Source organism: Hyperolius riggenbachi, chromosome 5, assembly GCF_040937935.1.
Source record: "Hyperolius riggenbachi isolate aHypRig1 chromosome 5, aHypRig1.pri, whole genome shotgun sequence".
NCBI classification, from domain to species: domain Eukaryota; kingdom Metazoa; phylum Chordata; class Amphibia; order Anura; family Hyperoliidae; genus Hyperolius; species Hyperolius riggenbachi.
Window position 1 is genome coordinate 158,719,115 of NC_090650.1, and position 27,505 is coordinate 158,746,619.

Below are 27,505 nucleotides of genomic sequence, written 5' to 3' on the forward strand. Positions count from 1 at the left end.
GCACATCTATGTGTTGTATTTGATAGGTAAATTCAAAAATGAAGAAGATTAAGAGTTGATCCAGGAATTTTATTTGACTGCCACCTGGAGTTGGGAAGGAATTGTTTGCCCTTAATTAATTGTCCCAAGCCAAGTTTTTTTTTGCATTCCCCTGGATCAACAGGGGTATGTGAGGTTGCAGATGAGAAAAGGTACCTAACGTTTTCTAATTTATTTATTTGTATTTAATTTTCTGGTTGGACTTGATAGATGAATGTCTTTTTTCTACCAAACTATTTAACTGTTTATGTTTGAGGTGACATCAGGCTCTTCTTAAGGTTAAGGTAGCCATACACTGGTCGATTTGCCATCAGATTCAAATCTGATCAGAGAGGGATCGTATGGCTACCTTTACTGCAGCAGATTGTGAACCGATTTCAGCCTGAAACCGATCACAATCTGTTGTGGTGGTGGTGCCGCCGCTCCCCCCCCCCCCCGCATACATTACCTGCTCCGCCGGCACGACTCCCGGGTCTCCGCTCTTCTTCTCCGTCTCCGCTCTGCTCTGGTCTCCGGCATGCTTCCCTTCTTCCTGTCTGGGGGAAGTTTAAACAGTAGAGCGCCCTCTACTGTTTAAACTTCCTCCCGGGACAGGAAGAAGGGAAGCATGCCGGAGACCAGAGCAGAGCGGAGACGGAGAAGAAGAGCGGAGACCCGGGAGTCGCGCCGGCGGAGCAGGTAATGTATGCGGCTCTATTGCGTCGGTCGTCGGGCACTCGAACGCGCTAGCGATGCGCTCTTTACCCGCGGGCGATCGACGGTTATTTTCCGCACGGCGCGATCGACGGGATCGGACGGAATGGATCGAAATTCGGCGTGTAGCGTGAACGATTGGCAGCAGATTCGATCCCTGTGATCGAATCTGCTGTCAAAACGGCGGCAAATCGGGCCAGTGTATGGCCAGCTTTAGGCTTATTTGTAAAGATTAGAAGTTTAAGATTAGGTTCTGGGAACAGATTTTTGTAGGAAGGGGTTAATGTTATAGGAAGAGGTTAAGCTTAGATGAAAGGAATGGAATTTTCACCAGGAAGGGAATCATTTTGAAAGTTGAGGGTATGGTTAGGCATCAGGAACGGGATTTACTTTGAACAAAGAGTTTACAACCCAAAGCAAAGGCCAAACTGAACAAGGCAAAATCAGGATAAGTCAATAGAATCAATGTAAAGAAGCCAGTGGCATAGGCATTCCCATAGCACTTTAGCGTTTGCTATGGGGCCCATAGCCAAGGTGGAACAAGTAATCTCAGCAGGTGACAAGGGAGTCTGCTGTGGGCCTCATGGAGACCTGAGGTGCAGGCCCCCTGAGATGTAAGCGAGTGCTGGAGAGAAGTAACATTCCTCTCTGGGTTCTATTTTCCTCCTACTGTAGCTTCCTTTTATTCATGACTACAGAGCCCTCTCTCATCACGTTACATGATGAGAGTGGGCACTGTAATCATAGAGACTTGGATGCTAGGAGAAAGGTAAATGGTCGGTGGAGCCCGGTGAAGTATGTCACTTCCCTCCAGTGCTCTGTTCACTTAATCTGCATAAGGGGGGTTGCTCCCTTTATTTGGAGGGTAAATTTGGTTTACAAACAGTATATTTTGGGGGGGGCTAATGTAGTTACCGATACTTCTTGGGGGCTAATCTGGCTACCTATACTTGGCAGGCTAATTTACTTCTTGGGGGCTAATCTGGCTACCTATACTTGGCAGGCTAATGTGACTACCTATACTGGGGGGCTAATCTAGTTACCTATACTGGGGGCTAATCAGTCTATGTATACTTTAGGGCTAATCTGGCTACCTATACTGGGGGCTACTTCAGGCTACCTACACTGGTGGAACATAGTTAATTAATATTTGTGGTATCTAATACTGGGGGTGTTTCTAGCTTCCTATACTGGGAGCTACCTGGGGCACAAAGGTACCTTATAATTCTTTTTGGAGGGGGCAATCAAAATTGTTCTACGGGGTTCCATGATTTCTAGCTACGCCCCTGACCGCCCCTGACAGAAGTCCTTGGCAAAACAACTTTGCTACACGCATTTGGAACAGCACTACAAGATGCTTTCTCTTTTCCTTAGATTTAGATAGGTGGGTCAATCAGATGTGACATACAAAGTAAGAACTATAGTTGATGCTAAACTAAATTTTCTAGTATGCCAGAATTACAGTACAAAACATAAGTCTATATAAGGAGGTAGGACTTTATGGATCAGATGAAATAGGTATGATTATTTGCAAAATCTCATCTCTCCTAACAGGAAATAGCAAGCTCTAGAGGATTAAGTCTGAATGAGCAGCTTGATGGCATAGTGCAGTGTTTCTCAAACCTCTCCTTGTTACTCCACAACGGTGCATGTTTTGCAGGCAAACTCACCTATGCACAGGTGGGTTAATTAGTTTCTCAGCTACATGAAATACTGAGATATTAATTACCACACCTGTACATAGGCGATGTTGCCTACAAAACATGCACTGTTGGGGAGTCATGAGGACAGGTTTGACAGGTTTGAGAAACCCTGGCATAGTGGATAGCAGTCTAATCTTCCAGCACTGGAGTTCCAAGTCTAAATCTCGGCCACAGCAATCTCTGCATGGAGTCCCAGTATTTGCGTGGGTTTCCGTCAGCCATTCTGGTTTCCTCTCACATGCCCAACATAGTGAAAAGTCCAGATTCTACAGCAATCATTATAATTTGCACTTTATAATCTACACTAATCAGCATGACTTGAATCAGAATTTGCCTTGTTCAATTTCAGATTTGCTCACTCTCCATTCTGTGTCACCTTAGTGTGTCTTGGTGTGGCTTGGTGCCTGCAGGATCCTCTTGGTGAATCAGTCAGCACTGTAGGAGCTGACGTTGTGTTGTTGTTCTGTGCATAATGTGTCCCTGCACCATGCAGAATCCAGTTGAGAGGCTCCAGATCAGGAGCAGAGTTACAGTACCATAGCGGAAGCTAGGGTTGCCTATAGGAAGGAGCATGAAGAGGAGGCAGGAGCATAGCCCAGTCAATGTCCTGCAACTCCTCTGGACTGGCTACAGCTGCAAGGCTGATATGGGGTGAGGGGGGGGGGGTTCTGCTGCTGAGAGCTGAGTGTCTGTGCAGCAATAATTTATAGTGACCACTGATTCAAGCACTGATGACATGAAGGGGAGGTGGGTCGGGGGGTAAACTCCTCCCTTCCTACTGGCCCAGTCTGCTCCTGCACAGACTTATTAGGCTGCTTTCACAGTTAGACGTTACAGGTGCACATTAATGCAGCCGTAACGCAGCCCACCGCACAGCAATTAAAAATGAATGGGCTGTTCACAGTGCCCACGTTGCGTTGTAACGTAGCAGGTAAAAACAAAGTGCTGCATGCTGTGTGTTATAAGCGGCTAAGCTGCGTTAGACTGTTTGCACATGCTCAGTAATGTTGGAGGAGGAGGTCTCCCCTCCTCCTCCTCGGCCAGGCACATGGCTAATTAATATTCACTGCACGGTGTGACGTGCAGTGTTTACATCCGGGAGCGCCGCTCTGTGCGGCGATTGGCTGGCAGGAACACGTGATGCCGCATGCGTCCAAGAGTATGCATCACGGCATCACAGGACGCATGAAGAGCAGCTTAACACGGCTCAATGTAACGTCCAGCTTTAACCCCACTATGCGTTGCGTTAGGGGCACGTTATGAGACCTTAACATGGCATCTAACGCAACGTCTTAGTGGGAAAGAAGCCTTAGTGAGGTCTCTGATGATGTGACCCTCTGTGATCACGGGGATTGCCTATCACAATAATTAAAGGCAAACAGTCCTCTTTATTTTATTTTGCTAATTCTTATCTTTTTTCCTTTTCTTCCCTTGTCCTTGTTTTAAATTATTCATGTTTTTATGATTCATGATTAAACCTAATAAATTCTAGTATCACAGAAGTAAATATCCAACAATACTTACTATATAAAATACTGGCATAAATGTTAGTGTATTATGCTAAATCTTTTCAGTTACTTAGATTTGTGCATATCAACATATCACAGTAATTTGTACTGTTATTAATGAAAATTATTTATGATACAAAATACCATATTTTTTTGACTATTAGACGCTTCGGACTATAAGATGCACGTAGGTTTAGAGGGCAAAGACCAGGGGTAAAAACTACAAAATCTGGTGCATCTATAGTCCAGGAACATCTTGTAGATGTTCTCCCTCCCCCCCCCCCCCCCCCATTATTGTATCCTCCTCCTATCCCCCTTGCCTTCCTCATCCTGTCCCCCTTTGTGTCCACCACCTGTCCTCTCTTTGGTGTCTGTCCTGCTCCTATCCCCTTGTGTCCTCCTCCTGTCCCCCAGTGTGATCCTCCGTGTCCCCCTTTGTGTTCACCTCCATGCCCCCTTGCTGTGCTATCTGTGTGTGTAGTAATTAGCGGCATCAGCCACTTGTATCATTCACCTAACTCAAGGGTGCCCGCAGGGAATAGTGGCTCCTCCTCTCTTGCTCACTCCTTCCCCCTAGTGCCGGTCGCATGCGTAATGACGCAACCAGGAAGTGCTGGCATTAGGGGAAAGGAGTGAGCAAGAAAGGACAAGCAGCTGTTCGCTGCTGGAGCCCCCTCAGGTGAGGTGAGTGATACAAGCCTCTGCGGCCACTAATAACAACACACACGGGTAGCGCAGCAAGCGGACATGGAGGCGGACAGAAAAGGGGACATGGAGGCGGACTCAAATGTGGACATGGAGGTGGACACGGAGGAGGATACTTACAAGATATAGTGCAGGGAGTCCCTGACATGCGGCGGGTCAGCGGTTTGTATCAGCGGGTGATCGTAAGTCGCAGATTCCCTGTATTCAGACCCACTTTTGGGGGAGAAAAGTGCATCTTATAGTCTGAAAAATATGGTAATCAATGAAAATGTACAAAAACAGTGTCAGTGTTGTCTCCTTTTAAAACCACACTCACTGGCTGGAATTCTTTTCCCAAAATGAATGGAAAGCCTAGCCCCAACTGTCCTACCATGTCCCAAAGTAAAATTCTATTGTATGAGTGGTGGGTTGCAGATGAACATGCTACAGCAGAGCCAGAACAAGGTGCTCCAGCACCCAAGGATTAGACATCAAAGTGCGCCCCTCCATCCCTCCCCCTTCAGCCGGTACACACTGATTGCTATTAGACTAAGAGGTGCCCCAGAGCCCCCAACACTTTTATCTCTAGTTATCTAGCTTGCAGTCACTGCACTGTATCCTCTTTTCTTATTTCTCTCTGCTTCAAACACAATAGAGGAATGATAGCTGAGCGAGTTGTGCGCCCCCTCCTACACTGCGCCCTTAGGCTGGAGCCTCTCTCGCCTCTCTGCCTCTGCTGGCCCTGTGCTACAGCTACAAATGCTTCTACACTTTTTCATTAGTTTGTGATGTTTTCCATAAAGACACATGCCATTTAGATATACTGTACTATACTGTACATGTATGTTGATAGATAGATAGATAGATAGATAGATAGATAGATAGATAGATAGATAGATACATAGATAGATAGATAAGGATCAATAGATTAAACTTACCCAAATGCCATTGCAGTTGGAGTCATAAACTGCATCCCAGTCCGTGGGTCTAAATTAAAATGTCAATATTATGTTAGTGTAAAGAAAACCTGAGCTGAAAATAGATTGGTGGGATAAACAATTGTATATATAGTCCTACTCATAAATAGGATTTTATTGGAATCCCACAGCCTTATTTTGTGTATAATAGCCACAAACATATAATTAAAATTTGTATTGTCTCAGCTAAATGATGACAGTTTTAGAACCTCTATTTTGAACTGTTGACCTTTGTAAAAATTCTGTTCACTCAGAATTGTCTCTCTGCAATGCAACAGTTTTATAACCTGTAATTAGTGATCAGTGAGAGTCATGGACCAGTATGCAATTCCCTTTTTCTCCTAAATTTTCTCCTACCAGATAAATGTTTATCTTATGTTTAAAATAAGTTTTCAGCTCTGTGCAATTGAAAAAGTAGGTGAAAAAATACTGTTATTCTGAGTGTTTTCTTGCTTGCCAGTGACAAGGTGTGAAAATATGACCTAGGAGAAAATGTAGGAGAAAAAGTGAATTGGCTAAGTGTAAATGACTTATTGATTACTACTGTAACAGATGGATTTTGCTTATCTTCAGATGAAAAACAGAAACATGTTCTTAAATAAAATGAATATTAAAATCAGAGGCGTATCCAGAGGGGTGCACATAGGGCACCTGCTATAGGCGCCCCTTGTCACTCACCTGGGGTTGGCACCTCCCTAGTTAGCAAATTAATCACCACTTCCTCTGGTTTTCCTGAGTCCTCCTGAGTCCTGGCACATTCCCATGTAGCATGCTGGCTACCCGCCGCCAATGCCATTACACTGCAGCAGGAGAGGGACAGTGTTGGAGTCATCGTGCAGCGCCCCCCACTCGCATCCCATTCACCTTCCCACTGCTAGCATCTTTTTCTGCAATGTCATTGACACTCGCATGCCCGATCCCTCTCCTGATTGGCCTCATGCATGCCGCTGGGGCTGATGGGGTGGGAGAGGAGAAAGTGCGTGTATGTAGCCAGAGAGAGTATGTAGCTGCCATGGTCAGGTGACACACTGAGTGTGCACACTGACTGTTAAGCAGCTAAGAGGGCAGCAGAGGTCACATCTGTGGCAGAATAAATTAGAAGGTAAAAAGTGATCACCACTGAGTGACCAAAATTAACTTAAAGGAATAGGAGACCAGAGCCTAAGGAAGGACCTGAACTCTTGCACAGGACAGAAGGAAAACAAAGAGAAATGCACCATGTATGTATTTAGAGAGTTTAGCCTGTCTATTTCCCCCTCATCTGTCACAAATCACAAGTTGTAATTTGATCTCTCCCATGTGTCAGCTGACTGCCATGACAGATAAGCTCATTTGAAAGCACAGGATGTGAACCCTATGACTTTGTCCATGAAAGTAGGAAGTAGGCACATTACAGATTTACTGCAGGGTTTGTATCAGCTGTAACAAAGAAATGTTTCTCTTTAATGGTTATTTGCTGTTGTGTATCTTTTAGAGCAGAGAGGAAGTTTTGAATTCAGGTCCGCTTTAAAGAGAATCTGTACTCTAAAATTCTTACAATAAAAAGCATGCCATTCTATTCATTATGTTCTACTGGGCCCCTCTGTGCTGTTTCCGCCACTCCCTGCTGCGATCCTGGCTTGTAATTGCCAGTTTTAGGCAGTGTTTACAAACAAAAGACATGGCTGCTAACCAGAGTGTGATAGGCTGAGAGGAGCTCAGTCTGTGACTCACACAGAGCCTGCAGGGTGCGTGGAGAGGGTGTGTATAGCTTCTATCCTGTCACAAGCAGAGCAGCAAATTTCTGCCCGAGTCCGACAAAGCCGTCAGAGGAAAGAAGATTAGATTATATAACAGAGATAATACATCCACTGTGCAACTAGTAAAGGCTGCAGTAAGACAGACCACATTAGAACAAATATAGGAACTTATAGGATAGAAGAAATAAGGCTGAAAATGTTGTTACAGAGTCTCTTTAAATAGGCATTTGTTAAAGGTAGAGTGGTAAAGGTAAATACTTACCGCTTTCCGTTCCCCTCCGCCACTCACCAGTCTGCTGCAGTAATCAATGTTCTTTTGAGCGACCTGGGCGACTTGCATAACCTAGGACCCGGACATACTGCGCCGTGCATGCGCAGTATGTCCTTTCTTCTCCCCTATGCCCTCACCAAATTATGGCACTATACATAAGCGAGCTTGCTCCCCTTGCTCCTGTGTGTACCTCTCACTGCAATGAAGCACACACGCCGGGGCGCAGGTGCGAGGGGCGAGGGTAGCGAGCACGCTCCTGTATGGTAACATAATTTGGAGTGGGCACAGGGTAGAAGAAAGGACATACTGCGCATAAGTCCTATATTGGGGGGTGCAATTCCAATGCTTGCCATAGCCTCAGTTTTCCCTAGATATGCCTCTGATTACATCTGCTACAGGTGCTGCGCATCAACTGAACACCTTACCAGAGACCGTAAAGCTTAAATGCTTTGATTGTAACAGTGATAAGCACGTGACAGCCTATCACCCAAGTTTATCCAAACTGGAGCTTCAGTTCTCTAAAGATGGAAGGCCTGCATCAATTCAGGGCGGGGAGAATGAGGAGCAGCAGACTACACCTGTTTCCTCCAAATGCACCGAGATATGTGGCAATGGACTGTATGACAAATCTTGCGCTAAGATATGCCTGGCCAAGGTCTTCCCTGCAGGACAGCCAGAGTAAGCAGTCAAAATGTAAGCTATCTTAGATGACCAGAGCAATCGATCACTAGCAAGTCCAGAATTATTTGGCCTCTTCACCATTGAAGGAGTAAAACACTCTTACACACTGTGTACATGTGCTGGTCAAGTGAATGTTTCAGGAAGAGCAGTCCAAGGCTTTATGATAGCACCTGTCTACAAAAACACTGTGTTTCCTTTTCCTACACTGGTTGAATGTGATCAACTGCCAAACAACAAGGAGGAAATTCCCACTCCCAAAGCTGCACATCATCTATATCATCTCCAGCACATACAGTAGCTGGCTACATTCCTCCACTTGACAAGAATGCCAAAATCTTGATTTTTCTGGGCAGAGACATCCCAAGAGTTCACAAGGTACGTCAACAGTGCAATGGACTCAACGATGCACCTTATGCACAGAGGCCTGATTTGGGCTGAGTTATAATTGAAGAGGTTTGCTTAGACAAGTCACAAGGGTCCTACAGGGTGAATTCCTGCAAGCCATGGATTTACTTAGAAGAACTCAAGAGCTTTTGTCAAGAATAACCTAATGCTAGGTACACACTATGAGATTTTCTGGCAGATTTACTGTCAGATCGATTATTTCCAACATGTCTGATCTGATTTTCGATTGATGTTCGAGCATTTTCCGATAGATTTCCTATTGAAGTAAATTTAAAGTGGTCGGACATTGATCAGAAAATTCTCGGAAATTAATCGGAAATCAGATCGAACATGTTGGAAATGATTGATTTAACAGTAAATCTGCCAGAAAATCTCAAAGTGTGTACCTAGCATAAGACTTCAAAAACAGTTCCTTTTCATTCCTCAGTGTAGCTCATTGCCACGCTATGCAGCCGATCACTTTGTGGCTCTTGATGCATGTCAACGAGAGCCACATGGCAACTGGCTTCACACTGTGACGTTAAACTACACTGAAGAAGAGTAAAGAGGATCTGTCCTTCACCCGGGAGCAGGTAATATATAATGCTCTGCATGGTAACCATGGAGATCTCAGCCCTCCCTCGAAAGTGGGTGTCGCAGGGGCTATTGTTATGCCCCTGCCCCCATCTCATTCCTTTCTGCTTCATCTCTCATTCATTTTATTCTTATACCATATTATCATTATATATGTATATACCACTGGTATCTTCTGCAGCACCTTGCAGAGTACATAGTCAAGTCTTAATCACCCTAATCTTGTGATCAGTAACTCTAACCTAATACTTAATTTCACCTTTACCATAATCCTTTTCTCGAATTCCTAGCCTCCTCCAAAATTGCCCAAGAGCCTAGCCTTTAATCTTTTCTAACCAACTTTATGTGACTTTTACCTAATGTTAACTCCTTTTTTGTAAAAGCCTAACCCTGATCTATCAGTATCCCTAAATTCCCCCTTTTCCCATGTCTGAAAACCCTATCCTAAGCTCCTAACTCCTCTGTTGTCATGGGGCAGCTGGAGATATTCTTAGGCCTTTGGCGGTAAAAGAGTGCAAGTCCAGCCCTAACCATTAGCAGGATTTCTTCATTAGTATTGGCAATCTTACCACCTGTTTAGAATACAGGATTCCATTACCGTATTTAATGCAAGCTAACATATTTGGTTTGCTAAAAAACGTAGCCTCTCAAGCTTATAGGTTATAATAATTACTAGTACTGTTATTGTTACTGAGCTGAAAACAAGGCAGTTACAATTTAAGAATGTATTTGAATTGGTTCTGGGAGGGAGCAACCACCCAGCCACTCACTAAATTGAACACAAGTAGGAACTAACCTAATAAACTGGACAATAGTAAAACCTGCATTGGGAAAAATTTGAATATAAAATTATGCAACATAACTGCCTTTGAAATGTAGGTGTACAGTATAATGCTCCTTAAAATGTTATTCAAAATTCAAACTATGAACAGGGATGAGCTCCGGATAAAATTTGGATAAAATCCAAATGAGTTTCATTCAGATTTCATCCTCTAATTACTGCACCTGAGCGGGTGTGTGCAGGGAGGCGGGTGTGTGTGTGGGGAGATTAAACTTACCCAGCATGCTTCTTCTTTAACCCGTCCTACGTTGTGTCTCGGCTGCGTTCCAAGCCGCATCACGTGACTACTACGCTTCCTCCTTCAACCGGAAGGAGGAAATGTTGCAACATGGGACGCGCCATGGGACGGGTTAAAGAAGAAGGCTGCTGGGTGAGTTTAACACCCCCCCCCCCCCCAAACACCCGCTCAGGTGCAGTAATTAGAGGATGAAATCCGAATGAAACTCATTCGGATTTCATCAGAATTTTATCCGGAGCTCATCCCTAACTATGAATTTGCCATTTCTCTACACGGCCTAAGAAAGGCAGATTAAATGCCAAAGTAAACATATTTGTATGCAATGTCAAACGCTGACCCCAAAAAGCTACCTTATGGCCCGTTTCAACTATTTCCAAATATGCAGCATTTCCTTGCATGTGAGTCAGATGGGGAAACGCTGCCTATTCAGACAATAGGCTTGCCATCCGAAACGCATGACAGTGTGATTCTGTATGGCATGCTGCAGTGTTCTGTAGCGCACATCCCAATCCCTGTAGCCATACATGGCTTTGCAGCAGGGGTGCTGCGTCCAATTTGGAAATAGACATGGCACCCAGTGGAAACAGGCCCTTATGGTGAAATCACAAAAAAAATACTGCTGGAAAAATGCAAGGAGGTTTTCATCTGAAATAATGTAAGTAAGCCCACCCACCTTTTCCCAGGATAAACAGACTTGTCTAAATCATTGCAATCTCTTCCTCTCCAGTCATATCCACGCAAAGTCTGTAGAGAAAAAAAATCTATTTTGTAAGCATGTTAAGTCAAATATATTTTATTAAGATTTTACATGGATGTTTCAAATATAGAATTCAGAATTTCCAATATTAACAAACAAGCATCACGGAATACAAGTTACTCATGACCAATAACTAAATTACATAACAGTTGATATTATGATGATGTCATTGTTTAACTCCAAGAAATACAGCCAATTGTGGTAATCAGAATAAAAAGCAAAAGCAAAACTTTAATAGCTTCCATTGGGAACAAGGCAGCTTTTCAAAGTCAAAATAAAAAATATTAATGCAGTGCATAAATGCATCACTGAACCCAGGATAAAGTCACCAGAGATGAAAATGTTAAGTAGCATAAGCATTCTTTTTTTTTTTTTTAATATTATTGCATACTAGTGACCTAAGCTCCTTTGAAAACAGGTTCTAGGTCTGCCATTAACGCGTGACGCGCACGCACCCGCTGGTCACACGCTCTCTCGCCGCCCACTCGGCCGGCTGGCTGCCTGTCCGCCCTGCGTCCTGTCCTAACGGCTGTTAGTGCTTGAGATGCACAGTAGCGCAAAAGCACTGACACACGGACAGGACACAGGGACACTTGAGGATTAGGCCAAGGTTATGTGGGTTTTGACATGTGGTATGCTATAGCTAATGGCTCTAATGAGCTTGCTAATTTTGATGTTAAATTTCTTTAAACATCCAAAAACAAAAAATTATTTGAAAACAAAAAATTGCCTAAACATAGTTAGCATCCCAAATATATACGTGAATGCCTTTTTTTCTGAAATAAGTCCCTATATGTCCCCAAATGTTATTTTTATTTCTACCTGGTCTGCGTTCTTTTGCTAAACTGTGCCAAACTGTGCAGTACCAACAGGATTGTGGGAAGTCTTTTTTTTTATAGTAACAAGCTTATCTCAAAAAGCAAATAACAAAAACATCCCATGTCACAAGATAAGGACACTATTAGCAGAAGGTAATTGAATCCTGCTTCCTTTGAAGAGTTTATAAAGTGATGTAAGTCTGTTATCTAGTTGATGTTTTCTGTGGAAGGGACATTAAAGTGGATCCGAGGTGAACTTTTACACGTTGCATAATTGTGTTCCTTTCCTATTGTTTATAGGGCATTCCTCAAGCCAAATACTTTTTTTGTTTTTGTTTTAATACTCTAATTCCCTATAAAGTAAAAAGGCCACGCCCACAGGTTTTCAGAGAGCCTTGGCAGTAGCAAGGGCTCATGGGAGCTCAGTCTGGGCAGGAGGAGGAGGAGGTGTTACTAGCCATTGATTTCAGAGGCAGAGGGGAGGAGGGAGGCGGAGAGGGGATTAGGCTGATGGCTCAAGATACAGATAAGCCTGCCTCTGTGTAATGTTTACAAACAACATGGCTGCTGTCATTGTATCACAGGAATAAATAATCATATTCTATTAAAACTGTTTGCAGCTAGATTTGTGTGTAAACCATCTAAACTTTAGATAAGATATATAAACAAGTTACTTGTTATAGTTAATTTTTCATCTCGGATCCGTTTTAAATAATCAGTGAATTAACACTGAACTGGGTTGAAAAAAGAAAAGGCACAAGTGATGTCACCTTTGGCATCAAAGAGAAACAGTAAAGATGGAAGCCAGCAGAAATATTCCTTTCCGTTTTCATATGGATTAGTACATAGTGGATTAACAGCTCCACAGTAGTGTTCTGCAATTCTAGCTCTGGTTCTCCATACATTACCGGCAGGTGTTTCTTCACTATGTCCTTTATGCTTTTAAATGCCATACTACTGTATATGCAGCAGAAATCTGACAGTGAACATTAAGAACAGGACAATTAAGCTAAATAAATGATTTCTTATTGTATGATTTATTTTATTTTTTCATTTAATACGGAATTTTATCCCACTTGAAATACCAAGATGATAAAATAGCTGCATGCTGACACTCAAAGTAAGCATTGGAGAAGAGAGAAAGCAGAAGATGAGTATCGGTTAGGTTTAATAGATAAGGCTAGGCATGATTTTAGGAGAGTTACTGTTAAAGTATAGGCTAGGGGAGATTACATTTTCCTTTTTAACCATTTAAGTACCAGCGGTTTCTGCCCCCCAAAGGACCAGAGACCGCTGGTACAGAAACGGCGGAATGCCGACAATCGGCAGACATACCTGCCGCAACCGCCGTCACCACCACACATTGGGAACCTGGGCCACCCACTCTGCTATCTGAAGGCAGAGTTCCTGTGAGCCATTCAGGAGACGCTTTCATTGGCTCCTGACCCTGTCTTTTAATGTAAGCCAATGGGAGTTGCTTACATTGAAAGACAGGGCCAGGAGCCAATGAAATCAGCTCCTGACCTGTTCACAGGGCTCTGCCATCATAGAGACAGGCAGAGCAAGTGAGCTGCAGCAGAAGACGGCGGGGGTTCAGCTCAGCGGCAAGACCTGGGGGAGCGACAAAAATGGCGGATGCGCGCAGCGGCGGTGAGTTGAAATCTACGCCCTGGCAGCCAAATAGCCATCAAAATTAAGTAGTAGTTAAAAGGAGAGTGTGAGGAAAATAGCAGTCACTAAACTATGTCTCCTCAAAGTCGTCTCTTTTTCAAGCTAAATAAAAGCTAAATCCTTTTAAAGGATGAAGGTTCAAGAAGAGTGGTGTCTTTCTTGTTCTTTTTTTTTGCATACTGCTTGTGTCTCTCCTGTGCCTGGTTAAGTAGAGGAATCAATTTAAGAATGAGCACAAGTATTTTGTGGAATTCCAAATTCCAGTTTTTGCTTTGAAATTTTGCAGTTTCAAGTTTATTTGTGTGCTGCACAAACTTTTTTAATACAAATAGTGAAAAATATCTACTGAGCATGTTCAAGGGACATGAAAGCAAAAATTGTAAGGGAAGGGGGGGCGGAGCCAGCACTCAATGCAACAAGACGTCGGCTAGCAGAGCTCCTGCTTTACTGCTACATCCGAGGCTTCCATCCGTGAACACACAAACCTTTTCGGCACCCAAAGCAGCTAATCATCACAGTGAACAAGCTGGTGACCCTCTCTAAACAAATGATGAAGAAAGGACAACAGTTAGCGGTGGAAAAACTAGCCTGATTCCAGCGGGTGGAAATCCAAGATGGCACTGAGGCCTGCAATAATGCCACAGAGATGATTGAACACCATCTCTAGTGTTCTAGTGACCTAGTAGATGCAGTAGTGAGCAATGTTGCTATTTTTGCAGATGATACAAAATTGTGCAGAATCATCAACTCTCAGGAAGATAGTGTCATATTGCAACAGGATCTGGATAGGATGGCTATATGGACACATACATGGCAGATGAAATTCAATGTTGAAAAATGTAAAGTCATGCATTTTGGTCGTACCAATGGTCTAGCACCATACAAAATAAATGGGATACAGTTGGGGACTTCAAACTTGGAGAAGGACTTAGGAGTACTCATCGACAACAAGTTAAATAAACGTACTCAATGCCAAGCCGCTGCAGCTAAAGCTAACAAAATTTTGGGATGCATTAAAAGGGAAATAAAAACCCGAGATGCTAGCATAATATTGCCCCTGTTTAACTCTCTAGTAAGGCCACATCTTACATAGTTACATAGTTACTTTGGTTGAAAAAAGACATACGTCCATCGAGTTCAACCAGTACAAAGTACAACTCCAGCCTGCTCCCTCACATATCCCTGTTGATCATAAAATCCCTGGATTAACATCATTAGCATTACCTAGTAATTGTAGCCATGGATGTCATTCAACGCAAGGAAAGCATCTAAGCCCCCTTTAAATGCAGGTATAGAGTTTGCCATAACGACTTCCTGTGGCAATGCATTCCACATCTTAATCACTCTTACTGTAAAGAACCCTTTCCTAAATAAATGGCTAAAACGTTTTTCCTCCATGCGCAGATCATGTCCTCTAGTCCTTTGAGAAGGCCTAGGGACAAAAAGCTCATCCGCCAAGCTATTATATTGCCCTCTGATGTATTTATACATGTTAATTAGATCTCCTCTAAGGCGTCTTTTCTCTAGACTAAATAAACCCAGTTTATCTAACCTTTCTTGGTAAGTGAGACCTTCCATCCCACGTATCAATTTTGTTGCTCGTCTCTGCACCTGCTCTAAAACTGCAATATCTTTTTTGTAATGTGGTGCCCAGAACTGAATTCCATATTCCAGATGTGGCCTTACTAGAGAGTTAAACAGGGGCAATATTATGCTAGCATCTCGAGTTTTTATTTCCCTTTTAATGCATCCCAAAATTTTGTTAGCTTTAGCTGCAGCGGCTTGGCATTGAGTACGATTATTTAACTTGTTGTCGATGAGTACTCCTAAGTCCTTCTCCAAGTTTGATGTCCCCAACTGTATCCCATTTATTTTGTATGGTGTTAGACCATTGGTACGACCAAAATGCATGACTTTACATTTGTCAACATTGAATTTCATCTGCCATGTATGTGCCCATATAGCCATCCTATCCAGATCCTGTTGCAATATAACACTATCTTCCTTAGAGTTGATGATTCTGCACAATTTTGTATCATCTGCAAAAATAGCAACATTGCTCACTACTGTATCCACTAGGTCATTAATAAATAAATTGAAGAGCACTGGACCCAGTACAGACCCCTGTGGGACCCCACTGCTAACAGTCTCCCATTTTGAGTATGATCCATTGACCACAACTCTTTGTTTTCTGTCCATTAGCCAGTTCCCTATCCAAGCACACAGACTCTTCCCCAGTCCTTGCATCCTCATCTTTTGCACCAGACTTTTGTGGGGAACAGTGTCGAATGCCTTAGCAAAGTCTAAGTATATCACATCTACAGCATTCCCAATATCCATATTAGCATTCACTACCTCATAAAAGCTGAGCATGTTAGTCAAACAGGACCTGTCTTTAGTAAACCCATGTTGATGCTGAGAAATAAGATTATTTTCTACTATGAAGTCATGTATAGTATCTCTTAGTAACCCCTCAAATAGTTTGCATACAACTGATGTTAAGCTTACAGGTCTATAATTTCCTGGATCTGATTTTTTGCCCTTCTTAAATAATGGGAAAACGTGGGCTGTACGCCAATCCACTGGGACTCTGCCAGTTGCAAGAGAGTCACAAAAGATTAGATCTGGAATATGGAATTCAGTTCTGGGCACCACATTGCAAAAAAGATATTGCAGTTTTAGAGCAGGTGCAGAGACGAGCAACAAAATTGATACGTGGGATGGAGGGTCTCACTTACCAAGAAAGGTTAGATAAACTGGGTTTATTTAGTCTAGAGAAAAGACGCCTTAGAGGGGATCTAATTAACATGTATAAATACATGAGAAGGCAATATAATAGCTTGGCGGATGAGCTTTTTGTCCCTAAGCCTTCTCAAAGGACTAGAGGACATGATCTGCGCATGGAGGAAAAACGTTTTAGCAATTTATTTAGGAAAGGGTTCTTTACAGTAAGAGTGATTAAGATGTGGAATGCATTGCCACAGGAAGTCGTTATGGCAAACTCCATACCTGCATTTAAAGGGGGCTTAGATGCTTTCCTTGCGTTGAAAGACATCCATGGCTACAATTACTAGGTAATGCCTAATGATGTTGATCCAGGGATTTTATCTGATTGCTATCTGGAGTCGGGAAGGATTTTTTCCCTTTTGGGACTAATTGGACCATGCCTTGTAAGGGTTTTTTCGCCTTCCTCTGGATCAACAGGGATATGTGAGAGAGCAGGCTGGTGTACTTTGTACTGGTTGAACTCGATGGACGTACGTCTTTTTTCAACCAAAAACTATTTAACATTAAGAGAGCTCCAGCAGTTACATAGAGCCTTTAACACTAATCCCAATAGCAGCACCAGATTCTGAAAACACTGAGGAACTTACTTAGTCTACCATGGGTACATATTATGACGGTTCCGCTCAGTTCAGCACAGGGAGAGCCGAATTACGGCTTTCCCCACTGTTGGTAAACTCAAAGGTTAAATACTATTCCCCCTCCGAGTTGTCGCAACTTGGTGGGAGATGTAATTCGGGTTCTGGCAGCCACCAAAGCACCGAATTACCGCTACGTGGGGCGCGCATCATAGCATTGCTGCCGAAATGAACTGATTCTGTCTACCATCTCTACAAATCTACTATCGGCAATATCCGAATCCAAAACTTTCCTCACAAACAAGATGGAGGAGATGAACGTGAAAGTAGGCCTGCTGCGCCAGGATCTTATGTCAGCGAACAGCAAAAGCTGAAAATAGGATATCCAAGCTAAAAGATCGCACTCACCATATGCCTCGCCTGATACAAGATTTACTGGCCTCTGGTACTGCGACCTGGGAGAAAATTGACGGCATGGAGAATCGCCTTCGACGAAACAACGTGCGCTTCTAGAGGAATCCATGAGTAGCGATGGCCCGAACGGTTCACATGCGAATGTATTCATGCGAACATCAGTGGTTCGCATTCGCGATCGAACGTAAACTTTATGCGAGTTCGAGCCGCCCCCTATAGTACATCGTTGTGCTAAACTTTGACCTTCCACATCACAGTCAGCAGACACATGGTAGCCAATCAGGCTACACTCCCCTCCTGGAGCCCCCCTCCTTTATAAAAGGCAGCTACATCAGCCATGTTCTCTCACTCTATGCTGCGTAGTTAGTGAGGGAAGGGAGAGAGTTGCTGCAGAGATTAGGGAAAGCTTAGGTAGGCTGTTGTTAGGCTTGTTAGCTTGCTCCTTGCTGATACATATTGCTAAAAAGCACTCCAAAACAGCTCTTTTGAAAGCTAATGATCTTGTGATCTGTTTGTGTGTGTGTGTGTGTGTGGCCCACTGACACGTGCATATACAGCCCTGTCAGTGACAGCTGGCCCTTGCTAATTGCTATACTGTGCCAGGCCCTGCACATTCAGTGCCTACCATTTCACTGCACCTGTGTGTGACAGCTGCACATTTGTAATACCAGTCCGTGCATACCTGTTCATGTTCACTGCACATGCGTGACAGCACACAGTGTTATATACCAGTCACTGCATACCTGTTCAGTGTACCTGTGTGTGAGACAGCTGCACATTTGTAATACCAGTCCGTGCATACCTGTTCATGTTCACTGCACCTGCGTGACAGCACACAGTGTTATATACCAGTCACTGCATACCTGTTCAGTGTACCTGTGTGTGTGACAGCTGCACATTTGTAATACCAATCCGTGCATACCTGTTCACTGCACCTGTGTGTGTGAAAGCTGCACATTCTATTGATACCAGTCACTGCATACCTGTTCAGTGTACCTGTGTGTGAGACAGCTGCACATTTGTAATACCAGTCCGTGCATACCTGTTCATGTTCACTGCATCTGCGTGACAGCAAACAGTTTTATATACTAGTCACTGCATAACTGTCCACTGCACCTGTGAGTGTGACAGCTGCACATTGTATTGATACCAGTCACTGCATACCTGTTCACTGCATCTGCGTGACAGCATGCCGTTTTATATACCGGTCACTGCATAACTGTTCACTGCACCTGTGTGTGTGACAGCTGCATATTGTATTGATACCAGTCACTGCCTACCTGTTCACTGCACCTGCGTGACAGTACGCAGTTTTATATACCGGTCACTGCATAACTGTTCACTGCACCTGTGTGTGTGACAGCTGCATATTGTATTGATACCAGTCACTGCCTACCTGTTCACTGCACCTGCGTGACAGCACACAGTTTTATATACCAGTCACTGCATAACTGTTCACTGCACCTGTGTGTGTGACAGCTGCACATTGTATTAATACCAGTCACTACATACCTGTTCACTGCACCTGCGTGACAGCACGTAGTTTTATATACCAGTCACTGAATAACTGTTCACTGTACCTGTGTGTGTGACAGCTGCACATTGTATTGATACCAGTCACTGCATACTTTTCGCTGCACCTGTGTGACAGCATGCAGTTTTATATACCAGTCACTGCATACCTGTTCACTGCGCCTGTGTGTGTGACAGCTGCACATTGTATTGATACCAGTCACTGCACCTTCATGACAGCATGCAGTTTTATATACCAGTCACTGCATAACTGTTCACTGTACCTGCGTGTGTGACAGCTGCACATTGTATTGATACCAGTCACTGCATACCTTTCACTGCACCTGTGTGACAGCACACAGTTTTATATACCAGTCACTGCATACCTGCTCACTGCACCTGTGTGTGTGACAGCTGCCCATTTGTAATACCACTACATGCATACCTGCTCATTACACCTATGTGACGGCACGCTGTTTTATACACCAGTCTGTGCATACCTGTTTACTGCACCTGTGTGACAGCTGCACATTGAATTCTTTTTTTTTCATTATAAAACTTTTTATTGAAGGTATATTGATATACATAATTTGCATAACATACATAACATAACATAGCATGTAAACATACGGTACAAAGATCCTGTTGAGTATACAAAATACAGCGATATCTATCTTCTAGTAAAGACTACAAACTAGTCTATCTGGTTATTTACAATATAGAGAACTCTCTGGCATTATTATGACCCGTCGGGTTGTCAGATAGAGCTATTGATATGCTAAGAGCCTGGAGGGTGTAGTGAACTAGGGTGCACCCCTGCCAGATCGAGGGCTGGGTATATAATTCTGGTGACATGTGAATTCTGGTCACTGTATTGTACCTTTATATAGATATTAGTACCTAACTGCATATGTTACAAACAATTGCTCAGTATGATTCAGTCTTGTTTCTAGGGTAACATCCTAGGAGAACCTAACATACAAACATGACTATACTACAACATGCTGAAGTGCTCCCTAGAATATTGTAAACTACTATCTTGGTAGATCCGTTACCTAGTGTTGATAGGTAATCTTTTTAGGCAAGAACCTGTGGGTTAGGGAAGAAAAAACGACTCTGTTTTGGGCCCAGCCTAGCTCTAATTCTGTTTTCCATAGAGATATTACTATTAACCATCGATATGACTTGAGAAATGTGATTTTTATCTTGAGATTTCCAATTAGAGAATATTAAATGGTGTGCAGCAAGAAAAGTATGACATATTGCCGGTTTAAATTTAGGAGGTAACGATTCTGCCCCAATGAGAAGTATGGCAAGTTGAGGAGAAATAATGAAATTATTGATCATGGTTCCTTTTATCCAGGATTCTATGCTTTCCCATAGGTGAAAAACTATAGGGCAACTCCAGACCATGTGGACAAAGGTGCCTATATCTTTGCCACATTTCCAGCAAATAGGGGACCCTTCTGGAGAGAAAAATGCAATACGTCTAGGGGTAAAGTACCACCTAAAAAGAATTTTACGCGATGTTTCCCAATGGGTATTACATTTGGAGAGTTTGGTAATTATTTTGCTAGCTAAGGTTAGTTGACTTGGGATAATGTCACACTGTAAATCATTTGCCCATATATTTGCATATCGAAGGAGTGGGAAGCTTGTCTGTTGTTGGAGCGCCTCATACCATACAGAAATACCTCTTTTGTATTGACCCTTGAAATTTAGCATCGTTAGTATATCTGATTGGATAGTAGGCGGTAATAATTTTTTAGAAGATATCAGATGGAAAATCCTGTGATATGTGAACAGCTGTGTCGGAGGTAATTTAAATTGCTGAGATAGGGTTTGGAAAGTTTTAATGTTCTGATCTGTAAAAATATCTGAGATATGGTTTATACCTGCCCTGGTCCAAGGAAGAAGATTTAAATCAGGTATGAAGTGCTTAAGTGTTGATAGGCTAGCTGGAAATGAGATATTTTTCTTTTTTATCTCTGTGAGGGGAGGGTGTTTAATAAAGTCTTCCCATGCTTTTAAAGCAGAGTTTATGGTGGGGAAGGAGGAGGAGGGGGTCTTAGCGCCCATGATTATGCTAATTAATAGTGTTTTGAGGTTACAGCCCAGTATATTATGTTCCATTTTAACCCATGGTTTGGGAGAATTTGAGTCCCACCAATGCTTGATCATGTCTAAGTTTGAGGCTCTATAGTACATTTCACAATTGGGGAGACCCATACCTCCATGAGATCTATGTAGGGTCATTACATGATATGGGGTGCGGATTTTCTTTCCGTTCCATACATAGTGATTTATACATTTCCTGATGTCCTTGAACCATGATCTGCTAATAGGGATGTGTATGGTGCGAAATAAGTATAATATTTTGGGGAGGAGGAACATTTTTAAGGCCGCTATACGGCCAGACCAAGAGATCCAAAACTTAGACATGCTCAGGCATTCCTTCTTCAGGTCTGTGAGAAGAGGGACATAATTGTATCTGAATAAGTCTGAGTAATATTTAGTGATTTTTACACCTAAATAGGGTACTGCACCCTATGCCCAGGAAAAATTATATGCAGATTTTAAAGATGTGCTGGTCTTTAGAGGCAGATTTAGTTCCAGGACCTGAGATTTGTTCTGATTTAATTTATATAAGGAAGCTTCAGAAAATTTTTGCAGTTCATTCATGACTTGAGGAAGGGAAACTAGAGGGTTAGAGATCATTAGAGCTACATCATCAGCAAATAGGCTGATAATATGAGATGTATTATTAACAGTTATTCCCGAGATTAAGTTGTTCGAGCAGATTTTTTGAGCGATAGTCTCCATAATTAGAACAAAGCTGATGGGGGACAGGGGGCATCCCTGCCTGGTTCCATTTGTTATGGTAAATGGTTTAGAAATGAAACCTGCAGCATTGACCTGGGCGGAGGGTGCAGTGTATAGAGCCATAATGGCCGATATAATTGATCCCATGAAGCCAAACTTGAGTAAAGTTGATCTGAGGAATTGCCAATAAACCCTGTCGAATGCCTTCTCCGCATGCAGAGTAAGGAGCAGAGAAGGCATCCGACTGAGCTCCACCTGTCTTAGCACATTGATCATGCGTCTTGTGGCATCCGATGCCTGCCTGTTCTTAGTGAAGCCTACTTGGTCTAAGGATAGTAAATAGGGAGTTACAAGCATCATCCTATTGGCCATTAGTTTAGCATAAAACTTAGTATCCGAATTTAACAAAGATATTGGTCTGTAATTGGCGGTGGAATCGTGGTCTTTGCCTGGTTTGGGGAGTACTGTAATTAAAGCTTCTAGATATTCATGTGGAATATTACCTGTGTTCGCGAATTTATTAAAAAACCTCTGATAGTAGTGGGGAAAGTATATCCGGGAAAGATAATAAAAATTCGTTACTGAACCCGTCTGGGCCAGGGGCTTTATTCCTTTTGAGTGTTTTAATAGTAGTTATAAGCTCTGTTGTTGTAAAGGGGGAATTAAGCATATCTAATTGGGACGTAGAGACTTTTGGAAGAGAGATAGAGCTTAAGAAAGCATCAATTTTCTCTGCGTTGGGTTGGGGAGTGTGGGTATCATTTTTTAAGTTATATAGACCAGCATAGTAGTCGCAGAATAAATCTGCTATATCTTTGGGGTTGGAAATCTTTTCTTTTGTCAAGGGATGGGTTAGAAAGTGTATTTTTGATTTACTTTGCTTATGTTTTAATAGGTTAGCCAAGTATTTACCGGCTTTGTTAGATTGAGAATAAAAGTTTAGTTTAGATTTCTGAAGTATAAAATCATATTGGGCTTGTAAATGAGTAGCGAGATCTTGTCTGATGATAAAGAGTTCTCTCTCTAAAGTTGTAGTAGGCGATTGTTTGTGTAATTTCTCCTTGGCTTGAAGCTGAGCTAGAAGCAGGGAGTATTGTTTTTGTCTTTCTTTCTTGATAAAAGAACCTTGGCGAATTAGTACACCTCTAGTAAATGCTTTCAGAGCTGACCATACAGTTTCAACGCCAACTACAGAGGAATAGTTTAATTGAATGAATTCTTTGATTTCATTGGAAAGTCTTGCCTTGAAGGGGGCATAGGATAGCAAAGACCCATTCAGTCTCCATAGGGGAGGCTTAGATGATGAGAATTTGTCTTCCAGTACTAAATGAACGGGGGCATGATCTGACCATAGTTTGGAGCCAATAGAGGTATCCAATACTTTCTGCAAGAGAGATTTATCCGTTAAAAAAAAATCTACTCTGGAATAAGTTTTATGCACACCAGAAAAGAACGTGTAGTCCCGTTCTGAAGTATGATGTATCCTCCACGGGTCATATAATTTAAACCAAGACATTTGCTTATCGATTAGAATGGTTCTTTGTGTAGATTTAGAGAAGGAGTCTAATATCGAGGGGCAGGCGTTGAAATCGCCCCCTATCAGAAGCTGGCCTCGGACGATTTTTTTTTGCACCTGTTATTTGTTTTATATACCAGTCTGTGCATACCTGTTCACTGGACCTGTGTGACAGCTGCACATTGTACTGTAATACCAGTCACTGAATACCTTTCACTGCACCTGTGTGACTGCACATTGAATTAGTCAAGTCAGTGCATACCTTTCACTTCATCCCCCCAATATGGACAAAACAGGCAGAGGCAGAGCCAGAGGCAGGCCACCCAGCAGGTCTGTTCGAGGTCATGCTGACGTGATTTCATGTGGCCCTGGACCAAAGTAGAGTGCTTAGAAGAAGGCATGTGCCATCAACGTCCCAAGACGTAGTTGACTATTTAACACAGAACACCTCATCTTCCGCAGCCACCAGAGCTACTACAAGCACCACATCTGCTACATTTGACACTTCGCAGGAGTTATTTGGTGGGGAATTAACTGATTCACAGCCATTATTGTTACAACAAGATAAAGGCGCTAAGCAAGTTACACCACCTCATATGTCTGAGTTAGGTGTCATTATAGACGTAAGGTGTGAGGAGGATGATGAAGTACCTGCTGTTGCTGCAGTTTATGAGGTGTCTGATACAAGCGAAGCTGTGGAGGATGATTATGATGATGATGATGATGATGATGATAGGGTGCAGCACGGTGGAGTAGTGGTTAGCGCTCTCGCCTTGCAGCGCTGGGTCCCTGGTTCGAATCCCAGCCAGGTCAACATCTGCAAGGAGTTTGTATGTTCTCCCCGTATCTGCGTGGGTTTCCTCCGGGCACTCCGGTTTTCTCCCACACCCCAAAAACATACAGATAAGTTAATTGGCTTTCCCCTAAATTGGCCCTACACTACACAATACATACGACTATGGTAGGGATTAGATTGTGAGCTCCTCTGAGGGACAGTTAGTGACAAGTCTATATTCTCTGTACAGTGCTGCATAAGATGTCGGCACTATATAAATACTTAATAATAAATACTAAATAATAATAATAATGATACTAACATGGATGTCACGTGGGATCCTAATAGACATGATGACCAGGGGGACAGTTCAGAGGGGGAGTCAGAGAAGAGTAGTAGGAGACGAGTTGCTGAAAGAAGCAGGGGGAGCTCGTCATCAGAAACAGCTTGTGGCAGTGTCTGGCGGCATGTATCGCCACCTATGGACAGCCAGTCAACATGCCCTTCAACATCAGCTGCTGACGCCACCATAGTGCCATCACCCCAGGGCTCAGCAGTGTGGAAATGTTTTTGTGTGTCTGCTTCAGATGAGAGCAATGCCATCTGTTCTCTCTGCCTCCAAAAATTGAGCCGTAGAAAGGCCAAGACCCACGTAGGGACAACTGCCTTACGAAGGCACATGACGGTGTCTGACAGCTGGCTTGGCGGAACTGTTAGCTCGCCAGCTGTTACCATACCAGCTGGTGGACTCTGAGGCCTTCCGAAAATTTGTGGTGATTGGGACACTGCAGTGGGAGATACCAGGCCGCAATTATTTCTCAAAAAAGGCGATACCCAAACTGTACCAGTCCAGCATGGCCGAAAACTGAGAAATAATGATTTTTTTTTCCATTTTTTTGTATTATTCCTGTCAAAATGCATTTAGAATAAAATAAATTTTAACATAATGTACCACCCAAAGAAAGCCTAATTGGTGGCGGAAAAAACAAGGTATATAATATGTATTTGTGATAAGTAGTGATAAAGTTATTGGGGAATGAAAGGGAGGAGCGCTGAAAGGGGAAAATTCCTCTCGTCCATAAGATGAAAAATACCCGTGGGCTGAAATAGTTAAAGCACTTTATGCCTCCAATTTAGCATGCAATGTGATTTCTGCCCTTAAAACACTGCTGTGTATCAAATCCTGATTTTTTCCCCCGAGATTTTTGGTGTGTATCCCACTCCGCCATGCCCCCCTCCAAGTGTTAGACCCCTTGAAACATCTTTTCCATCACTTTTCTGGTCAGAATTAATGTTTGAAGTTTTGAACGTTTGCCTGCCCATTGAAGTCTACTGTGGTTCGCAAAGTTTGCGCGAACGCGAACTTTTTTGGAAGGCAGGTTCGAGCCATCTCTATGCTTGATACGCCTACCTGAATACGCTGAAGGCTCCGATCCCGAAGGCTTCCTGGAGAGATGGGTGAGGGATACTCTCGGACCGCTTCAGAGGGACTTTCTGCTCTCTTTGCTGTCGAGAGTGCTCATAGAATACCGGGCTGTGCTCCAGCTCTGCGAGCCGCACCGGGACCCTTCATTGCACGATTTCTCAATTTTAAGGACAGGGATGTAGTACTACGCCTCGCCAGAGAAAAAGGTGACTTGATTTATGAAAATACAGCTCTTTCCTGACTTCTCCCTGGCCTTACAAAAGCGTGAATACTCTCTTGCACTTTATACTAGACCCTTACTTGACACATTTTGGCAAGGTACAGGAAAAAAAAGGTTATGAAAATTAATTTGATCACTTTTTGCACAGAAATCCTGGTGAAATTGAACGCCAGGGAGGTTAAGCTTTTGGCTGTGTATTTACCTACACCCGCTTTATTGGATGCACTCCGCCCCATTATTCCTCTGCTGCTTAAAGCGGAAATGTAGAGTGAAAATAAACACATTGTTTCACTTACCTGGGGCTTCCCCAAGCCTCCAGCAGCCGTCCTGTCCCGCGCCGGTCCTGCCCGAGCCTCCGTTCTCCCGCCGCCGCTCCGTCCCGTACCTCGACTTGTAAGTCGATGCCAGCGCAGCCCTGCCAAGCGTATCCTTTCTTCGCGTTCCCCTCTGCAATAGCGGGGAACGCAAAGAAAGGATACGCGTGGCCAGAGCCGCGCAGGCGCAGCGGCCCGGTGGCGAAACCGAAAGTAGCTGGCGGCGGGAGAACGGAGGCTCGTCGACAGGACAGGACGGCTGCTGGGGGCTTGGGGTAGCCCCAGGTAAGTGAAACAATGTGTTTATTTTCACTCTACAGTTCCGCTTTAATGATGGTAATACATCTGTGCTTTGTGTTGGTGATCTAAATCTGACAATGAATGACAATACTGATAGATTCCCATATTCTGACAGCAAACGGAGTGGGAAAGGATCAATATTGGCTGAATGGGTTTCATCACTGGGCCGGTTAGATGGCTGGCGAGTACTACACCCAGATCGCTATGAGTATTCCTGTTACACCCCAGCCCAAAAAACCCTATCCAGAATTGATCACATATTGGGAAACACTTTAGCTATACAACGTATTGAATCAGCTGAATATTTAATATGGGGTATCTCAGACCACTCCCCATTACTGGTATCATTGAGGATTTGTGAAGAGACCATTAGACAAATCTGGAGATTCAATCCATTTTGGTTCTCTCAATTTCCACTCCCTGATCACACGATTGAACCGATCACTCTTGGTTTTTTACCAATAATGTAGAATCTGCATCTATACAAACTGTATGGGACGCCTTTAAATGCTATATGCGAGGTGCACTTCACTCCACAGTTTCATTTATTAAACGTCAGAGACAGGAGAATGAAAATACATACTTGCTCAGATCTGGAATAGGAGTACATTTGCTGGCCATCTGACGACTCCAGGAGGACTTGATTATTGGCTCAGAGAGAGCTAAATATTTTTCTTAATCACAAATCCAAGCAAAAACTTTATTTTCTAGACAGTCCTTCTTTGAAAATGGTAACTTTACTGGCCGCTTACTAGCACAAATGGCACATGGTCACAGGGGTTCTTCAGTAATCACATGCATAACAAATCAACAGGGGACAGTGATCTGTTTTACACCAGACGTTCTACAGTCCTTTGTTGATTTCTATCAAGGTCTTTACATTTCCAAAACAAATAATTCATCAGATTGCATTAGGGAATATCTTGCAGATTGTCAATTCCCACTTCTGACTGAGGAACAGGTGAATAGTCTAGAATCCCCCTTTAGCCAGAAGTTGAAATAGCTACAGTGGTTTGCAAAAGTATTCGGCCCCCTTGAAGTTTTCCACATTTTGCCATATTACTGCCACCTTCTTCGTAGATTACGATCTATTTTATCATATATAATGGGAAGCTCTTTTTCTTATTTTTGACTATATTACTGCCACAAACATTATTATTATTATTATTATTATTATTATTATTTATTGTATTTATAAAGCGCCAACATATTATGCAGCACTGGACATTAATTTAGGTTACAGAC

The 27,505-nt window shown here is 43.0% G+C and overlaps 1 protein-coding gene across 1 annotated transcript in view; it reads right to left on the minus strand.

The window, feature by feature from the left end:
- AOAH (acyloxyacyl hydrolase) overlaps positions 1–27,505 on the minus strand; it is a 443,812-nt gene that overhangs the window by 250,302 nt on the left and 166,005 nt on the right. Inside the window, exons 8-9 of the mRNA XM_068234524.1 lie at positions 11,026–11,096; positions 5,566–5,614 (exon numbers count right to left, since the gene is read on the minus strand). Coding sequence (XP_068090625.1) covers positions 5,566–5,614; positions 11,026–11,096 — 120 coding nt within the window. The remainder of the gene's footprint in view (positions 1–5,565; positions 5,615–11,025; positions 11,097–27,505) is intronic.